We start from the raw sequence: 18,465 nt of genomic DNA, 5'->3' as shown, positions 1-18,465 counted from the left end.
CAGATGAAGATGACATCTCGGCAGTTTGGTGGAGGTGTCTTCCTGCTTTTATACCAGATGTGTTGATTAGTGACAGCTGTCACGGATGATGGGTGACAGCTGTCACCACGGCTTGTTCCTGAGGCGGCAGCGCCCTCTCGTGCCTGAAGCCCGCACTTCAGGCAGGGCGCCTTCTGGTGGTGGGCCAGCAGTACCTCCTCTTCTGGCAGCCCACACAACAGGACCCCCCCCCTCAACGGGCACCTCCTGGCGCCCGACCAGGCTTGTCCGGGTGGCGACGATAGAAATCGGCCAGGAGGGCCGGGTCCAGGATGAAGGTCCTCTTCACCCAGGAGCGTTCTTCGGGGCCATACCCCTCCCAGTCCACCAAATACTGGAAACCCCGGCCCATTCGACGGACGTCCAAGAGCCGGCGAACTGTCCAAGCCGGCTCCCCGTCGATAATACGGGCAGGAGGCGGCGCCGGACCGGGTGCACAGAGGGGTGAGGTGTGATGCGGTTTTACCCTGGAGACATGAAAGACCGGATGGATCCGCAGTGAGGCCGGGAGTTGGAGCCTCACTGCGGTAGGACTGAGGACCTTGAGGATGGGGAAGGGTCCAATGAAGCGGTCCTTCAACTTGGGGGACTTGACCTGGAGAGGAATGTCCTTGGTGGAAAGCCACACCTCCTGCCCGGGCTGGTAAGGCCTGGACCGAGGGCACACCGACCTCTCCCTCCACCACAGGAAACAAAGGGGGCTGGTACCCCAGACACACCTCGAATGGGGAGAGGCCGGTGGCAGAGGACACCTGGCTGTTATGAGCATACTCGATCCAGGCCAGATGTTCACTCCAAGCCGTCGGGTGTGCGGAGGTCGTGCACCTGAGGGCCTGCTCCAACTCCTGGTTGGCCCGTTCGACCTGTCCGTTAGTCTGTGGGTGATACCCAGACGAGAGGCTTACAGTGGCCCCCAGTTCCCGGCAGAAACTTCTCCACACTTGCGAGGAGAACTGGGGACCGCGATCCGAAACGATGTCTGTTGGTATCCCATGCAGCCGGACAACATGGTGGACGAGGAGATCCGCCGTCTCCTGGGCCGACGGGAGCTTCGGGAGGGCCACGAAGTGGTGGTGTGCCCCCGGGACGGCGGGAGGCCCGTGACAAAATCCAGACCGATGTGGGACCAGGGGCGGTGAGGCACAGGAAGTGGCTGTAGAAGTCCCTGTGCCTTCTGGTGGTCAGCCTTGCCCCTGGCGCAGGTGGTGCAGGCCTGGATGTAAGCCCGGACATCAGTCTCCAGGGATGCCCACCAGAAGCGCTGCCGGACCACTGCCACGGTCCTACGCACCCCTGGGTGGCAGGAGAGTTTGGACCCGTGACAGAAGTCCAGGACGGCAGCCCTGGCCTCTGGTGGGACGTATAATCTGTTCGTCGGTCCTGTTCCGGGATCCGGGCTCCGTGCCAGGGCCTCCCGGACGGTCTTCTCCACGTCCCAGGTCAGAGCAGCCACGATAGTGGACTCCGGGAGAATGGGTTCCGGTGGATCCGACAGCTCGGTCTTGACTTCCTGTTCATGCACCCGGGACAGGGCATCCGATCTTTGGTTTTTGGTCCCGGGGTGGTAGGTGATCCGGAAGTCAAAACGGCCGAAAAACAGTGACCAGCGGGCTTGCCTGGGGTTCAGTCGCTTGGCGGTCCTGATATACTCCAGGTTCCGGTGGTCAGTGAAAACCGTGAAAGGCACTGACGCTCCCTCCAGCAGGTGTCTCCACTCCTCAAGGGCCTCTTTCACCACAAGGAGCTCTCGATTGCCCACGTCATAGTTCCGCTCTGCTGGGGTCAACCTGCGGGAAAAATAGGCACACGGGTGAAGAACCTTATCGATTTCTCCGCTTTGGGATAGCACGGCTCCTATCCCCGAGTCAGAGGCGTCCACTTCAACCACGAACTGGTGACCAGGAACGGGCTGCACCAAGACCGGTGCAGTCGAGAACCGGCGTTTCAACTCCCTAAATGCGGCTTCGCACCGATCCGACCAGGTGAAGGGAACTTTTGGTGAGGTCAGGGCCGTCAGGGGGCTAACAACCTGACTATACCCCTTAATGAACCTCCTGTAGAAATTTGCGAAGCGGAGGAACTGTTGCAGCTTCCTACGGCTTGTCGGTTGGGGCCAGTCTCTCACCGCTGCGACCTTGGCCGGATCCGGGGCGACGGAGTTGGAGGAGATGATAAACCCCAGGAAGGACAAAGAAGTGCGGTGAAACTCACACTTCTCGCCCTTCACAAACAACCGGTTCTCCAACAACCACTGCAGGACCTGACGTACATGCCGCACATGGGTCTCAGGGTCCGGAGAAAAGATGAGTATATCATCCAGATATACGAAGATGAATCGGTGCAGGAAGTCCCGCAAGACGTCATTAACCAAAGCTTGGAACGTCGCGGGGGCGTTAGTGAGGCCGAACGGCATGACCAGGTACTCAAAATGACCTAACGGGGTGTTAAATGCCGTCTTCCATTCGTCTCCCTTCCGGATCCGAACTAGGTGGTATGCGTTCCTAAGATCCAACTTTGTGAAGATTTTGGCTCCATGCAGGGGGGTGAACACGGAATCCAACAAAGGCAACGGGTATCGGTTGCGAACCGTGATCTCGTTCAGCCCCCGATAATCGATGCATGGACGAAGACCGCCATCTTTTTTTCCCACGAAAAAGAAACCCGCTCCCATCGGAGAGGTGGAGTTATGGATCAGCCCGGCAGCTAAGGAGTCCCGGATGTAGGTCTCCATCGATTCGCGCTCAGGTCGGGAGAGGTTGTACAGCCTGCTGGACGGGAACTCCACGCCTGGCAACAAATCAATGGCACAATCATATGGACGGTGCAGGGGAAGAGTGAGTGCCCGATCCTTGCTAAAAACGTCAGCAAGATCGTGGTACTCAACCGGCACCGCCGACAGATTGGGGGGTACTTGGACCTGCTCCTTCGCCTGGGAACCGGGAGGAACCGAGGATCCCAAACACCTCCGATGGCAGGTTTCGCTCCACTGTACCACCACCCCGGACGGCCAATCAATCCGGGGATTGTGTTTCAACATCCAGGGGAACCCCAGAATCACACGGGAGGTAGAAGGAGTCACAAAAAACTCAATCTCCTCCCTATGATTCCCTGACACTACCAGAGTTACTGGTGGTGTCTTGTGTGTGAGTAAAGGGAGTAGAGTGCCATCTAGTGCTCGCACCTGCAATGGTGTAGGTAGCACCACAAGAGGGAGCCCCACCTCCCTGGCCCATCTGCTGTCTAACAGATTCCCTTCTGACCCTGTGTCTACCAGTGCTGGGGCCTGAAGGGTTAAATCCCCACTAAGGATTGTAACTGGGAGTCGTGCTGCAATATGTGTGTGTCCCACGTGAAGTTTTTGGCCCACCCTAAGCCCAGTCTCTAAGGGGCGGGCGTTGGTGTTTAACCGTTCGGGGCAATCGCTCAATTGATGCTCCATTGAGCCACAAACAAAACACGCCCCGCGTGGACACCTCCTCTGTCTATTAGGTGGTCTAAATGTGGCCCTGCTCGTGTCCATAGCTTCATCAGCAGGGGGAGCTGTCGCCCCACGGGACGTAGAGGCCAGGGAGCGTGGGAAGGGCGGACCTTTCTCGGACCCGGAAGGAAGAGGGACGGCGCGCGCCCGGCCACGTCCTTCGTCTCGTTCCCGACGGCGTTCCTCCAACCGATTGTCTAACCGTATAACGAGATCAATAAGCCCATCTAATTCCCGCGGTTCATCCTTGGCCACTAGGTGCTCCTTTAGGACTGACGACAGTCCATTTACAAAGGTGGCGCGGAGCGCAGCGTTATTCCAGCCGGACCTCGCAGCCGCGATGCGGAAGTCGACTGCATAAGCGGCTGCGCTCCGGCGTCCCTGTCTCATCGACAGCAGCACAGTTGAAGCGGTCTCTCCCCTGTTAGGGTGATCAAACACAGTTCTGAACTCCCTCACAAACCCAGTGTACGTGTGAAGGAGCTGTGAATTTTGCTCCCAAAGCGCTGTAGCCCAAGCGCGTGCCTCTCCCCGAAGCAGAGTGATCACATAAGCTATTTTGCTTGCGTCTGACGCGTACATGACGGGACGTTGTGCGAAGACGAGCGAACACTGCATAAGAAAGTCCGCGCACGTCTCCACACAACCTCCGTACGGCTCAGGAGGGCTTATGTATGCTTCAGGGGATGGTGGGAGGGGTTGTTGGACCACCACTGGAACACTAATATCTAGCACAGGATCGACAGGAGGAGGAGCTGCAGCAGCGCCCTGAGCGCTCGCCGCCACTTGCGCGGAGAGAGCCTCCACCCTGCGGTTCAGGAGGATGTTTTGCTCGGCTATTTGATCCATTCGAGCCGTAAAGGCCGTGAGAATATGCTGTAGCTCACCAATCACGCCTCCTGCAGATGCCTGCGCTCCCTGCTCTCCCATTGGTTGTTCAACAACCTGGTGACTCCCCTCGGAGTCCATGACGCTGGCCGAGATATCCTGTCGGGAAAGTGTAGTGACACGGACCCACAACAGGGGGCGTAAATAAACGGACAATGGAAGGAGTCAAATTATAACACTTTACTGGTGTGAATGTCACAACCAAACACAGCAGAATCAGAATGTGCAACAGTCAATTAATAAAAGGTGTCGTGTGGGCAGGCTCGACGATAGGAGATGCCCGTCTGGAAACGAACCGGAACCACACGATTTCCACCGCCACCTGAACCCGAGGAATACTGGAGCCGCCAAGTCCCGGAGTCCCCAGTTGGCCACCTTCCCGGCGTGTCGGATCTGGTACTGCTGGCAGAAAGCAAAAGACAGTCAAAGGGTGGGTGTGTGAACACCCAGTAACAATGGTGGGAATGCCACCTCCACCTCTCACTCAGCGCGTTGCAGCGGTCTCAGCTGAAAAGGAGCGCCGTCTTGCACAGCCTCCTCAAAAATGACCGGTTCTCCTGCAAACACTCACAATAATAGATTTATTGATCTCACAAAAGGGGCTGAGAGTATTACCTCCAGATGAAGATGATATCTCGGCAGTTTGGTGGAGGTGTCTTCCTGCTTTTATACCAGATGTGTTGATTAGTGACAGCTGTCACGGATGATGGGTGACAGCTGTCACCACGGCTTGTTCCTGAGGCGGCAGCGCCCTCTCGTGCCTGAAGCCCGCACTTCAGGCAGGGCGCCTTCTGGTGGTGGGCCAGCAGTACCTCCTCTTCTGGCAGCCCACACAACAAAATTGTACTTGTTGAGAATTTGACAGTGGTGAAAACGGATAGGTTTCCGTTTCCTAATTCATTTTATTAGGAAACGGAGCGTGCTGCGGCCTCAACTTTCTATAAATTCTGGGTCTTTCAGTGAAGCTTAAGGCTAGTGGCCGGCGATAACCTTAGTATTTATTTTGTTCTTCTTGTTGCTTAATGCTGATAAATTATAGTGCATCTGATGTCTGATTCTGTTTTTTTTCCCTCTCTGTTTGAGGTGCGACTCCATCCAGAGATTGGTATGATGTCTATTTCTGAAACCCTCCTGTCCTGTGCACCTGCTAGAGTCCCTGGGCAGAATGCCAGTCTACCACAGGGTCCACATATAGACAAACAAACACATTCACACTTGCATGCACACCTACAGTCAATTTGGAGTCACCAATTCACCTAACTTGCATGTCTTTGAAAGTGGGAGACAGCTAGAGCACCCGGGGGAACCCGAGGGAATCCATGCAAACACGGGAAGAACATGCAAACTCCATACAGAAAAGATGCAGGAAGCCATCCCAGGACCTTCTTGTTGTGAGGTAACAGTGCTAACCTTTAAGCCAGCGACCATGTTGCCTGTGCTTTTCCAAGCTGTTTGTATTTCTTAATGATTGATATAAATGAAGTCTCATATTCATCCACTTGCTTATCTAAAGAAAACTGGTTTTGAAATGCAATGATTTTTTGTTTTAGTTATCATAATATTTAGCTTGTCCATTTATTCATGGCCTCTGTTAAATGCCTTGAAATAAAGCTCAAAGTCTGCACTACAAGCACATCTGGATTGTGTTATTTAAATTCCGTTGTGGTGGTGTACAGATGCAAAATTACCAAATATAAGTTTCACTATTCAGATACTTATGGATCTGCCTCAACATTTTACTGCAGGTATCCTTGAAGAGTACCAGTTGCCATACCATGACCTTGTCCCGACAGACCCTTCATATGAAGACATGAGAGAGGTGGTCTGCATCAAGCGACTACGACCGTCATTCCCCAATCGATGGAGCAGTGATGAGGTGAAATAAGCATCGATACACACATAAAAATAACACAAACAAAGTACTCAGACAAATCCATGTTTGCCCACATCATGATATATTTACAACAGAATATTTTCATATGAGGCTCACTTAAAATACATCAAACATTGTCTGAAATAATTTGCTGTCTTTTTAAACCATATCTGAAATATAATTTAATTAATTAAGCAAAAATGTAATTGTTTCTGTTTTTATGACCACTGACTATAGTTTAACTTAAAGAGCTTATATGCATATGTCGCGGATATGAATGAGCGAAGCTTGTCAGCATGTCATTTAGGTCCTTCAGACTTTATTTTGAGTAAATGCTTCAGCAGAGCATTAGCATAACAAAAACCTTTCAGCTTCTGGGGGGGCCTCCACCTCATTTCTGGCATAAAATATGGTCATTTACTCACCAAAAAAAGTTTGGTGTGATCAGAAGTCTATGGTTCAAATAACGTGTTCAGTTCAAATCTGAAGCAAATATTTTTCTTCTTCTAAGGTGGATTAGAACTTTTTGTGCTACACAGCACAAACTACTGGACAGGAGGAACCTAACAGTCAATGTGACTCACTGATTTGAAAATGCAGGTCCTTCAACCAGACGTGTGGTGCCGTGACATGTCAATCACCTGTGTCCAATCAGATTTCAGGGGAGTCCAGTGAAACCCCGGCCTCCACTCTAGCTCCACCCATGCCAGGAAGTGTTCAACATGTCCTGTTTCACTGTGACTGAGAATTCGGCACTTCCTGTTTGACTGTGAGCTTGCCACTGAGATCCCGCAAGATTCCACGGGATCTCATCTGTCAATCCAGGAAGTGTTTGACATTTAAACATTTCCTGTTTTACTGTGGATTTGAATTTTGACACTTCCTGTTTAAGACGCCCTGTACCATGAGTGAGCTTCGCGCCGCTGCGCTACACTTTGCTCATAATATGTATATGTTGCAGACATAAACGAGCGAAGCTGGTCAGTATCTCACCATGTCATTTAGGTTCTTCAGACTTTATTTTGAGTAAATGCTTCTGGGGAGCATTAGCATGGCAAAAAACGTTCAGCTTCTGGGGGGCCCCCTGCCACTTTATGCATTTCTTTAATGTAGATGTAAATTAATATTCAAAGTGTTCAGCTAGTTGACAGTAGGGCTGTACAATATGGCCAAATTTTCATATCTCAATATTGTCATATAAATTGTCATGTAAATGTCACTTATATACATGCTGTCCATATTCTTGAGCCGCTTAGGTGGGTAGGGAGAGTTCCAATGGGATAAAATAGCTTTTCACCTACCATCCCTGGTTCTCAAGACCAGGCACCTAAGTTGCTCTATTCTCTCTTTGTTTTGTTTTTTTGTTGTTTTTTTTTTTTTTTTTTTTTTTTTTTAAAGATATTTAGGTAAACACAAGTAGAGGTCCACCTTATATTTGGAATGTATAATAGAAGATATACCTTACTGAATTTTCATATCAGTATGATATACAATATGACTATGATTTGACACAAAGTGCAGCAACAGTGAAAATTAAACATTCTTAAACAAAACAGTAATAATACCACACTCATTTTGCACTCATCATAAGGTTAGGATACTGTGCCCTCCAAAAGTATTGGAACCCCCCGGCCTCCACTCTAGCTCCACCCATGCCAGGAAGTGTTTGACATTTGAACATTTCCTGTTTCACTGTGACTGATAAATTGGCACTTCCTGTTTGAGTGTGAGCTTGCCACTGAGTTCCCACGAGATTCTATGGATCTTGTCTGTCAATCCAGGAAGTGTTTGACATTTAAACATTTCCTGTTTTATTGTGGATTTGAAAATTGGCACTTCCTGTTCAGGGCCCCCTGTACCATGAGTGAGCTTCGCGCCACTGCGCGATGCTTCGTTCATAATATTAATTCAAACCACTTAACACTAAGCAAAAACTCTCAACCCAACACTGTGGTGTTACCTTTTTGGAGATGCTTTCATAAAATTTGATACAGTTCATAGCAAATCTAAGCATTTTTCAAAGAAGCATTGTTGCACATTTGTTTGTCATTTTTGCAAACTTGTTCTTGCTTTGGATTACTAACATTGCTCAGTTTTACACGCTAGAGTGATTCAGTTTGGTCTTATGCATGCTTGATCATTCACGCTCTCTGTATTGACTGCACAACCTTGAAATTGTGGAGACACTCACATGGAGTTCTTATGCAGTCTGCTGACATGACATTCTACCAACAAGCGTGACTGTTGACCTTTTGCCTTTGTTTGGAAAAAACTGTTGTGTTGTGTGAAGATGATGCAAACTGTAGTATAATGTGAATTCTAAATTATCATGACATTTTCAGGAAAATTTGAACTGCAGAATGTGCAAAACTACTGTGTTTAACTGGCAGACAAGCTTACACTAAGTGGACTGCCCCCTTGTGGACAAAATGTCATGTCTTTTGTTACTCAGCAGGAAAGCAGGAACATTTAGAGACATGTTTAACCATACTCTTTTTTTGCAGAATTCAGAATCATGTTGGCTTGTCTCATGCTTCAGGTAATTGCTCTTGTATCTCCACAGTGTTTGAGACAGATGGGGAAGCTGATGACAGAAAGCTGGGCCCACAATCCTGCCTGCCGGCTCTCAGCACTACGGGTCAAAAAGACACTCGCCAAAATGTCAGAATCACAGGATATTAAGCTGTGAGCGGGCAGAGGGAGGTTCAACATCACACACAGAAAGGGCACTCATGATCACACCGGCTCTGCCACAACAGGCCCACTGATCATTTTTCCCAGGAAAAGGAAGTGGGACAGCAGCCAAGAACTTGGAGATGCAGCATCAAACTTTGAGTCCTGATGCACAGAACTCTGTAGTCCAAGTCACTGATGAGTAATTGACTGCAGGGCTGAGTGATGATGATGAACTAAATTAATACAAACAAAAATCAGGTCCTGTTGTGTCCATTGGAGAAGACGAGACCATTTAACTTCTGAGTACTTGGAGGACTAAAATCACATATAGGTTCCCATCCACATGCGCCAATGTCTGTGGAGATTCACACTGTAGCTGCAGAGATACACAAAAAGCCTACTGATTAGTGCGTGGAATACTATTTAAATGCTTTCTGTGAAAGCTGCCCCACATGTGTATGAAGGTCTGACTGATAAAATGCTTAAAGGCATTCTGTATTTGTAGCATGACACCTACTTTGAAAACACTGTCACTCACTACTGGCTTTAATCAGATTGAACACATTTTTATCACTCTGAAACTGTTTGGTTTTGATTTCAGTGGCTGACACTGTGATATGTGACAGACAAATGTATATTGAGACTTTAAAAGTTTAGTTTATGCTGGTGGTGTTTGTAGACACTGACGTCTAAATATTCCTGTATTTCTGAGATGTGATGTAAGTGTGTTTTCAATGTAAAAGTCAAACTCTTTAAAGTTATATGTGGAAAGAAAAGTTTTTATGGCTAAATAAATATTGGAACGAGGCCTGTGTGTTTCCTTGGCCAACAAAACCATTTTAATAATCAACTGTGAGTGAAGAAAGAAAGCTGAAGCAGAATGGTCCTCATAGACTGAGAAAAACATCACTGGAAATATCTGGCACCTTTTGAACATCTAAGAGCATCTTTGTAAATCCAGCAGGACTCCAGCAGGGAGGAAGAAAATGAAAATTTGTATGTAGCAGGCAGTTTTCTTGCCCACTCTTGTGGTCTGTTCTTACTTTCATGTTTATGATATTTTCTGGAAGGTCATGGCTTGAAACCTTGGTATGGACAAGGTAGTGATGACTAACCGAGGCCTTTTCTGAGTACACACTGCCATCTAATGGGCTCAGAAGAACACCAAATGCTTCATGAGGCTTTTTTTTTTTTTTTTGGCCATCACTACCGAGAGGACGTCTGGGATGAACCTGAATGAGTCTCTTGTTTTAACCATGGCGGGATGTTCAAAATGTTTGAAAACTTATTTTGTCCGTCACAAGCAACCAGTCTGCTCTGTGTCAGCCTGATCCCATCAGTTCTCAGAAGCTAAGCAGTGCAGCATCTGGTTAGTACTTGGATGGGGGACCTCTTTGGAACAACAGCCGCTGTGTGTGTTTCTCCAGGTGACACTGGAGTTGCGTCAGGAAGGGCATCCGGTGTAAAACTTGTGCCAAATACCAATGCGGATCTGGCTTTATCCACTGTGGTGACCCCGAATAAAATGGGAGCAGCCGAATGGATAACGACATTTTGTCCGTCACAAACTTTGGTAATTCCTTTTATTTCTGTGGAGCCCGTGATATTGTTGTACATGTCATGACGTGCACCCAGAGGTTTTCTGGTGTCTGTGGATTGGCTGTTTGTTTATGCACATGGTAAATGGTTAATGGACTGCATTTATATAGCATTTTTTCCATCTGCATTAGAAGCTCAAATGGCTTTACAATGATGCCTCACATTCACTCAGTCATACAAACGCACTCACTGCCTAAGGGCCCTTAGTGATTTTCTGGTCTGGCTGGATTTTGAACAGAGGATCCTCTGGTCTGAAACCCATCGTTTAAGCACTGGACCATCACCTCTCCTACTTAATGGTACAAGTTAAGACAGTCTGATTAACTTGAATCTGTTAAATCATGACTGAAAACACATCTGTTTTCAAAGACTTGGCATAACCTACAGATAACAGAAAAATATTTGTAGACTGGGTCAGATTATCCAATAATGATGATTCATTTAAAAGTTCTGAGGTTGGCTGTTAACTGGGATTTTATTTTAAATATTGTATATACTTTGAATTTGAACTCTTTCATGATTGTTCAGCCAGCCCAGTCTCACGCTGTTTTTCGTGCTCCTTGACCTGTTTTTTTTTTATTTTTTATTTTACGATTTCTAACCCTACCCCTAACCACAGCCTAGCCATGTCCCTGCCCCAAACCTTAACCCTCCCAGACCCTCCCGTGCAACCCCACATTTTGTGCCCCCTTTACATAATCAATTCATGCACCCGTCACAAAAATATCATGAACCATAGATTTACTTTTCGTGATGCCATCACGAAATGGCGTGAGATTGGGTTGTGTTCAGCATACTGTTTTTCATGGATCTATTTTTTTTTATTATAAAAGCACTTTGAAATGTATAATCTGCACCAGAACATGCTATATTACTAAAGTTGTGTTATTCATTCATTCTTTTTCAATACCCACTTACTCTAAGGGTCACAGAGGCTGGCACCTCTCCCAGCAGTCATAGGGCATGAGGCTGGGTTATACACTGTGACCTTCCAGGATTCATATTTATTAAAGTGGAAAGTGAGCCTTATGTAGGAAAGAAACCTTGGTTGATTGCAGGAGACACCTTACGTGGATGGCTTCCATCAGCGCAGTCTTCATCTCAAAGATATGCAAGGACTACATTGCAATCTTGGTGTCCTTGATGAAGGTAAGTCCACTACCAATGAAGTGATCAGTAGGAATGGTCATCGATGGGCAGGATATATCCTCTGAACCAGAGGTGGGAGTAAGTCAACAAGTCAGTCAAGTCACGAATCAGCAAGTCCCAAGTCAAGTCTCAAGTCATAATGACCACAAGTGGTTTGCAAGCTGACTTGAGACTTGACTTGGTACTTGCAGATTGATGACTTGAGAATGACTTGACAGTGACTTTGTCCCATCTCGGCTCTGAACGGACCACAGTGGCTTCTGAAACAAGTCTGGTGGATTTAATCAGTGAAGGACTTAGTGTATATAAACACTTCTGAATCCAAGCAGCAATTGGGTTTATTAATGCATCATCTGAATCAGGTTTTATTGAGCAAGCGTATTGATGCACACAAGGAATATGGGTACAGTTGCTAATGTATCTCTAGCAGTACAGAAAAAACTACACAGTATATGCAATGTACAAAACAGTATAGACAATAGGACTTTGTATTGTACTTTGAAATGTTAAGATCTGGCGGCGTATCAATGCGTTTCATAAGTCAACAGTGGATCAAAAACAAATATGTTGTTCAGCACAAGATTGAATTGTGGTTGGTGGTTAGAAACATAATGCCCCCCTGCCCACATGAAAAAAAATGCAATTGGGAAAAAAATAGAAATTTGTTTGAGAAGCAAAGGTAAAAGTGTAGTCCCTTTTGAAGTTGTCATAAATGAAATTTTCTTTGGCACCTCTATAATTTTCTTCCTCTGTATTTCAATAAAAGATTCACAATCTTGTATTGTCAGTATGACTACAATTTACCTGGTTTGAAATGATTTAGTATTTTTACCCATGTGGGTTAAAATAAAGTGATGTGCATAGCATACGGACATGCACTTCCTTCTTCATGCCACCTGCAACATCTCACAGCGCAAACTCATTATATCTCATATGGGATCCACCCAAAATAAATATGAACAACAAAATTACCTGTATTTTTGTGATGCATGGTGATAGTAGAAAGCACCTGTGAGAAGTAGGCCAACAAACAGACAAGCAGACCAGACCTTGACCACAATTAGTGACCTTTGGCAAATTTGACCTTGTCAGACAATTTAGGAACCAACCATGATATCTGTGCCATATTTTATGCAAGTTAGAGTCAAAAATGAGAATATTGACCAGTGCTCCAAATGACCTTGACCATTTCTAAAACAAACTATTTATTGGCAATTCTAGGGTTGGCTGTCACCCATGTACCAGGCTTGATGAGAATCGGCCAAAGGACATGGGGGGAGGAGAGGAAAAGCAGCAAGATTTGACTTTTAACCCCAATGGCAGTGACCTTTGCCAAAACACTTTTATGGGCAATTCTGGAATCAGTCTATGTCTACACAGATTGTTGGATTGTCCCAAGTACCTTGTAGGAATAGTGGAACAAACAAAAGATTCTCACATTATCGTGTGATGATACCACAGAAATAAATGTACAACCCCAATTCCAGAGAAGTTGGGACGTTGTGTAAAATGTAAATAAACACAGAATACAATGATTCACAAATCCTCTTCAACCTATATTAAATTGAATACACCACAAAGACAAGCTATTTAATGTTCACACTGATAAACTTTGTTTTTGTGCAAATATTTGCTCATTTTGAAATGGATGCCTGCAACACATTTAAAAAAAAGCTGGCACAGTGGTATGTTTAGCACTATGTTACATCACCTTTCCTTCTAACAACACTCAGTAAGTGTTTGGGAACTGAGGACACAAATTGTTGAAGCTTTGTAGGTGGAATTCTTTCCCATTCTTGCTTGATGTACGACTTCAGTTGTTCAACAGTCCGGGGTCTCTGTTGTTGTATTTTGCGTTTCATAATGCACCACACATTTTCAGTGGGCGACAGGTCTGGACTCCAGCAGGCCAGTCTAGTACCCGCACTCTTTTACTACGAAGCCACGCTGTTGTAACACGTGCAGAATGTGGCTTGGCATTGTCTTGCTGAAATAAGCAGGGACGTCCCTGAAAATGACGTTGCTTGGATGGCAGCATGTGTTGCACCAAAACCTGGATGTACCTTTCAGCATTGATGGAGCCATCACAGATGTGTAAGTTGCCCATGCCATGGGCACTAACACACCCCCGTACCATCACAGATGCTGGCTTTTGAACGTAGCGCTGGTAACAATCTGGATGGTCTTTTTCCTCTTTTGTCCAGAGGACACGATGTCCATGATTTCCAAAAACAATTTGAAATGTGCACTCATCAGACCACAGCACACTTTGCGTCTGTCGATTTCAAATGAGCTCAGGCCCAGAGAAGGCAGTGGTGTTTCTGGATGTTGTTGATGTATGGCTTTCGCTTTGCATGGTAGTTTTAACTTGCATTTGTAGACGTAGCGACAAACTGTGTTAAATAATAATGGTTTTCTGAAGTGTTCTTGAGCTGACGCAGTAAGATTCTTTACACAATGATGTTGGTTTTTAATGCAGTGCCACCTGAGGGATCGAAGATCACGGGCATTTAATGTTGGTTTTCGGCCTTGCCACATACGTGTAGAAAGTTCTCCAGATTCTCTGAATCTTCTGTTATGGACTGTAGATGATGGAATCCTAAATTCCTTGCAATTAAATGTTGAGAAACATTGTTCTTAAACTGTTGGACTATTTTTTTCACGCAGTTGTTCACAAGGTGATGATCCTTGCCCCATCTTTGCTTGTGAATGGCTGAGCCTTTTGGGGATGCTCCTTTACCCAATCATGAGTATAAAAAAGCTTATTGAGTGTTGTTAGAAGGAAAGGTGATGTAACATAGTGCTAAACATACCACTTTCCCAGCTTTTTTGAAATGTGTTGCAGGCATCCATTTCAAAATGAGCAAATACTTGCACAAAAACAATAATGTTTAGCAGTTAGATTGAAGAGGATTTGCAAAGCATTGTATTCATTTTTATTTACATTTTACACAATGTCCCAACTTCATTGGAATTGGGGTTGTACTTCATAATATCTAGATTTCAGCACAAAGTAAATGTTGTCCATTTTGTGAAAAAACAAAGGGGAGTAATCACTGAATTTGGGTAATGGACCAAACTGATGTACAGCATACAGTAGTGTTCAGAATAATAGTAGTGCTATGTGACTAAAAAGATTAATCCAGGTTTTGAGTATATTTCTTATTGTTACATGGGAAACAAGGTACCAGTAGATTCAGTAGATTCTCACAAATCCAACAAGACCAAGCATTCATGATATGCACACTCTTAAGGCTATGAAATTGGGCTATTAGTAAAAAAAAAAGTAGAAAAGGGGGTGTTCACAATAATAGTAGCATCTGCTGTTGACACTACAAAATCAAAACTTTTGCTAACTTTTAGCAATCCTGTGAATCACTAAACTAGTATTTAGTTGTATAACCACAATATTTCATGATTTCTTCACATCTGCAAGGCATTAATTTTGTTAGTTTGGAACCAAGATTTTGCTTGTTTACTAGTGTGCTTGGGGTCATTGTCTTGTTGAAACACCCATTTCAAGGGCATGTCCTCTTCAGCATAAGGCAACATGACCTCTTCAAGTATTTTGACATATCCAAACTGATCCATGATACCTGGTACGCTATATATAGGCCCAACACCATAGTAGGAGAAACATGCCCATATCATGATGCTTGCACCACGATGCTTCGCTGTCTTCACTGTGAACTGTGGCTTGAATTCAGAGTTTGGGGGTCGTCTCACAAACTGTCTGCGGCCCTTGGACCCAGAAAGAACAATTTTACTCTCATCAGTCAACAAAATATTCCTCCATTTCTCTTTAGGCCAGTTGATGTGTTCTTTGGCAAATTGTAGCCTCTTCTGCACGTCTTTTATTTAACAGAGGGACTTTGCGGGGAATTCTTGCAAATAAATTAGCTTCACACAGGCGTCTTCTGTCACAGCACTTACAGGTAACTCCAGACTGTCTTTGATCATCATGGAGCTGATCAGTGGGTCAGCCTTTGCCCTTCTGGTTATTCTTCTATCCATTTTGATGGTTTTCCGTTTTCTTCCACGCGTGTTTTTTTTTTTTTTTTTTTTTTTGTCCATTTTAAAGCATTGGAGATCTTGTAGATGAACAGCCTATAATTTTTTGCACCTGCATATAAGTTTTCCCCTCTCCAATCAACTTTTTAATCAAACTACGCTGTTCTTCTGAACAATGTCTTGAACGTCCCATTTTCCTCAGGCTTTCAGAGAGAAAAGTATGTTCAACAGGTGCTGGCTTCATCCTTAAATAGGGGACACCTGATTCACACCTGTTTGTTCCACAAAACTGACGAACTCACTGACTGAATGGCACACTACTATTATTGTGAACACCCCCTTTTCTACTTTTTTTTACTAATAGCCCAATTTCATAGCCTTAAGAGTGTGCATATCATGAATGCTTGGTCTTGTTGGATTTGTGAGAATCTACTGAATCTACTGTTACCTTGTTTCCCATGTAACAATAAGAAATATACTCAAAACCTGGTTTAATCTTTTTAGTCACATAGCACTACTATTATTCTGAACACTACTGTAGATGTGATGTGCCACACCCAGACCGCAGGATGCAAGTGGGAACTCGTCCCGTGTAGTTTGGGTGTCTATCACTAGTAATATGCTTAATGTTCAATAAAAATATGAAACAACATCCCCTCGATTGCTGCTAATCTCTATGAAACAATCTGGATCAAATGATCCATGTAACATGTTTCCACTTAACCAAATTAAGTAATGTTCCAAAAGGATGGGATAAAAAATAAACAGAGCAAACTCATTATATCTCATATGGGATCCACCCAAAATAAATATGAACAACAAAATTACCTGTATTTTTGTGATGCATGGTAATAGTAGAAAGCACCTGTGAGAATTTTGTGTTGTTAGTATGCGGGTCTGAGTGGTCCTGCTGTGGTGTGGAAAATGCTAATTATTTCACTCATAAAAACACAAAGAAGTGCAAACAAAATGTGTGTATTCATGCTCTTCATTTCTGCACAATCAATCTTCCTGAATAAACTATATTCACAGTACAAAGAGACAAATGCACAGTTTGGTAGAAAAAAGCTGTCGTAGCCTCTGCACATTTTCAGCATTGCTTATAAATATAATTTATTGCTTTAAAAATTCTTTCTTACACTTTGTACAGAAAACAATAAGAGGAGCTAGAGCGGCAAGCATTCTGCAAGAGTGAGCAGGATTTATCACGCGTGCCAAAACGAAGTACAACAGACGAGCACTACCCTGCACTAATAACATGAAATCACCCTGATAGTAACTTACAAGCACAGCTCTATTTATAGACTTCTATCATGAGAAATGATGCCAATTTTGCATAGTAGACACTGCTTTTACAAAAAAACTAAAATAAAATAAAATAAAAAGCAACCAAACTTCAAACATACAAAGAAACTAGTATCTGTTTTTTAATATTCTCAAACTGGCCAAATACAGTTAACAGTACACAGCTGTACATACTGCAAATAGAAAATATGTTACATATTTTTATATCTCAGCTCGACTGTCATTGAATCATGAAAGCTCACTTCTGGGAGGCCTGCATGTGCTCCTCCTTTACTTTACAATATTTTAACAGTCTGTCTTGCTGGTAAAATGTGGACTTCTTGCACAATAATGTGCATTTTTATTTTTTTTTCTTAATCAATTTTCCTCTTGCACACATTTATTATTCAATATTTGGGGTTAAATACTGATTTTGTCTGCCTTTGAGATCGTTGGGAGTGCAGACAACAGTGTTGTTTGAACAAGACTTCACCTTGACCTTTGGGTTCAGAAATTATCTGAAACAATGACGGCATTTTGGATTTTCTTCTTCCTAGTACCATTTACACACCTACTCCATTTGAGTCTCCACATTTGACATCAGTGATGATCTCAGAGCACACAAAACATTCACTCTGGTGTTTGCAATTTGGGTAATAAGACTCTTTGAAACTAAAAGCTACATGTTTGAGGTCTTTATATTAGTGGCTGAGAGAGGACAAAAAACGTCCAAATTAAGACAATAGGTGCAAATGGAAAATATATATATATAATTGACAGCACATGAAGCAAGTTTCTGTAATACCATGCTCAGATAACACAACCAAATACAAGACTTGCAAAGCTCCACAACAGAAGTACTAACACAAAAAGAGATTTCTGCCCACGGAATTTTAATTGACATCTACTGTTCTATGGGGAAAAAAACAGCTTCCTTAGACCTCCATCACACTTAGTACAAATAAGCACGAGCCAAGCAGACTCAGGCGGAATGTCAAAAATGCCAGGATTCGTGCCACATCTGGGAGGTTAAGAATTGCAGAGGACAGCCGCCCAAACATCCAGACTGTGCTCCAACCCGCCCCGACTGATTCGTGCACGTGCCGTGCCCAAGAGCCTCCAAACGCGGTACAAATGTTGTTGGAACACATTTAGGATTACCCAGACAGCTGTCAGAGTGAGGTCCGATTGCTGGTGGCGGAAATATAAACCAGGTGCACTCGAGGTGCTTTTGAGGTGCGTTCAGGCACAGTCGGGACATTCGGCCATAGCGGAAACATGCCGAACGTCCCCCTGAACGTGATCAGAATGTCAAAATGATTTTTCACACTGTCCAATTGTTTAAATGCGGTCAGACGGCACTTTGACAGCCGTTCAATAGTGGTTCCACCTCGACTGCACCACAACTGTTTTGAACATGAGCAAAATATTCGAGGTGGCCCCACGACTGTGCCCAACTGTAATGTGG

General features: G+C 44.8%; 1 protein-coding gene across 1 annotated transcript in view; it reads left to right on the top strand.

Annotated features, from left to right (window-relative positions):
- bmpr1ba (bone morphogenetic protein receptor, type IBa) overlaps nt 1–9,761 on the top strand; it is a 123,880-nt gene extending 114,119 nt beyond the window's left edge. The window contains exons 11-12 of the mRNA XM_034170418.1: nt 6,151–6,281; nt 8,842–9,761. Coding sequence (XP_034026309.1) covers nt 6,151–6,281; nt 8,842–8,967 — 257 coding nt within the window. The 3' untranslated portion in view covers nt 8,968–9,761. The remainder of the gene's footprint in view (nt 1–6,150; nt 6,282–8,841) is intronic.
- The last annotated feature ends 8,704 nt before the right edge of the window (nt 9,762–18,465 follow it).

This window comes from Thalassophryne amazonica, chromosome 5, assembly GCF_902500255.1.
Source record: "Thalassophryne amazonica chromosome 5, fThaAma1.1, whole genome shotgun sequence".
Lineage (NCBI taxonomy): Eukaryota > Metazoa > Chordata > Actinopteri > Batrachoidiformes > Batrachoididae > Thalassophryne > Thalassophryne amazonica.
The sequence above is the reverse complement of the archived record's forward strand: the minus strand, read 5'-3'. Positions and strand labels throughout refer to the sequence as shown.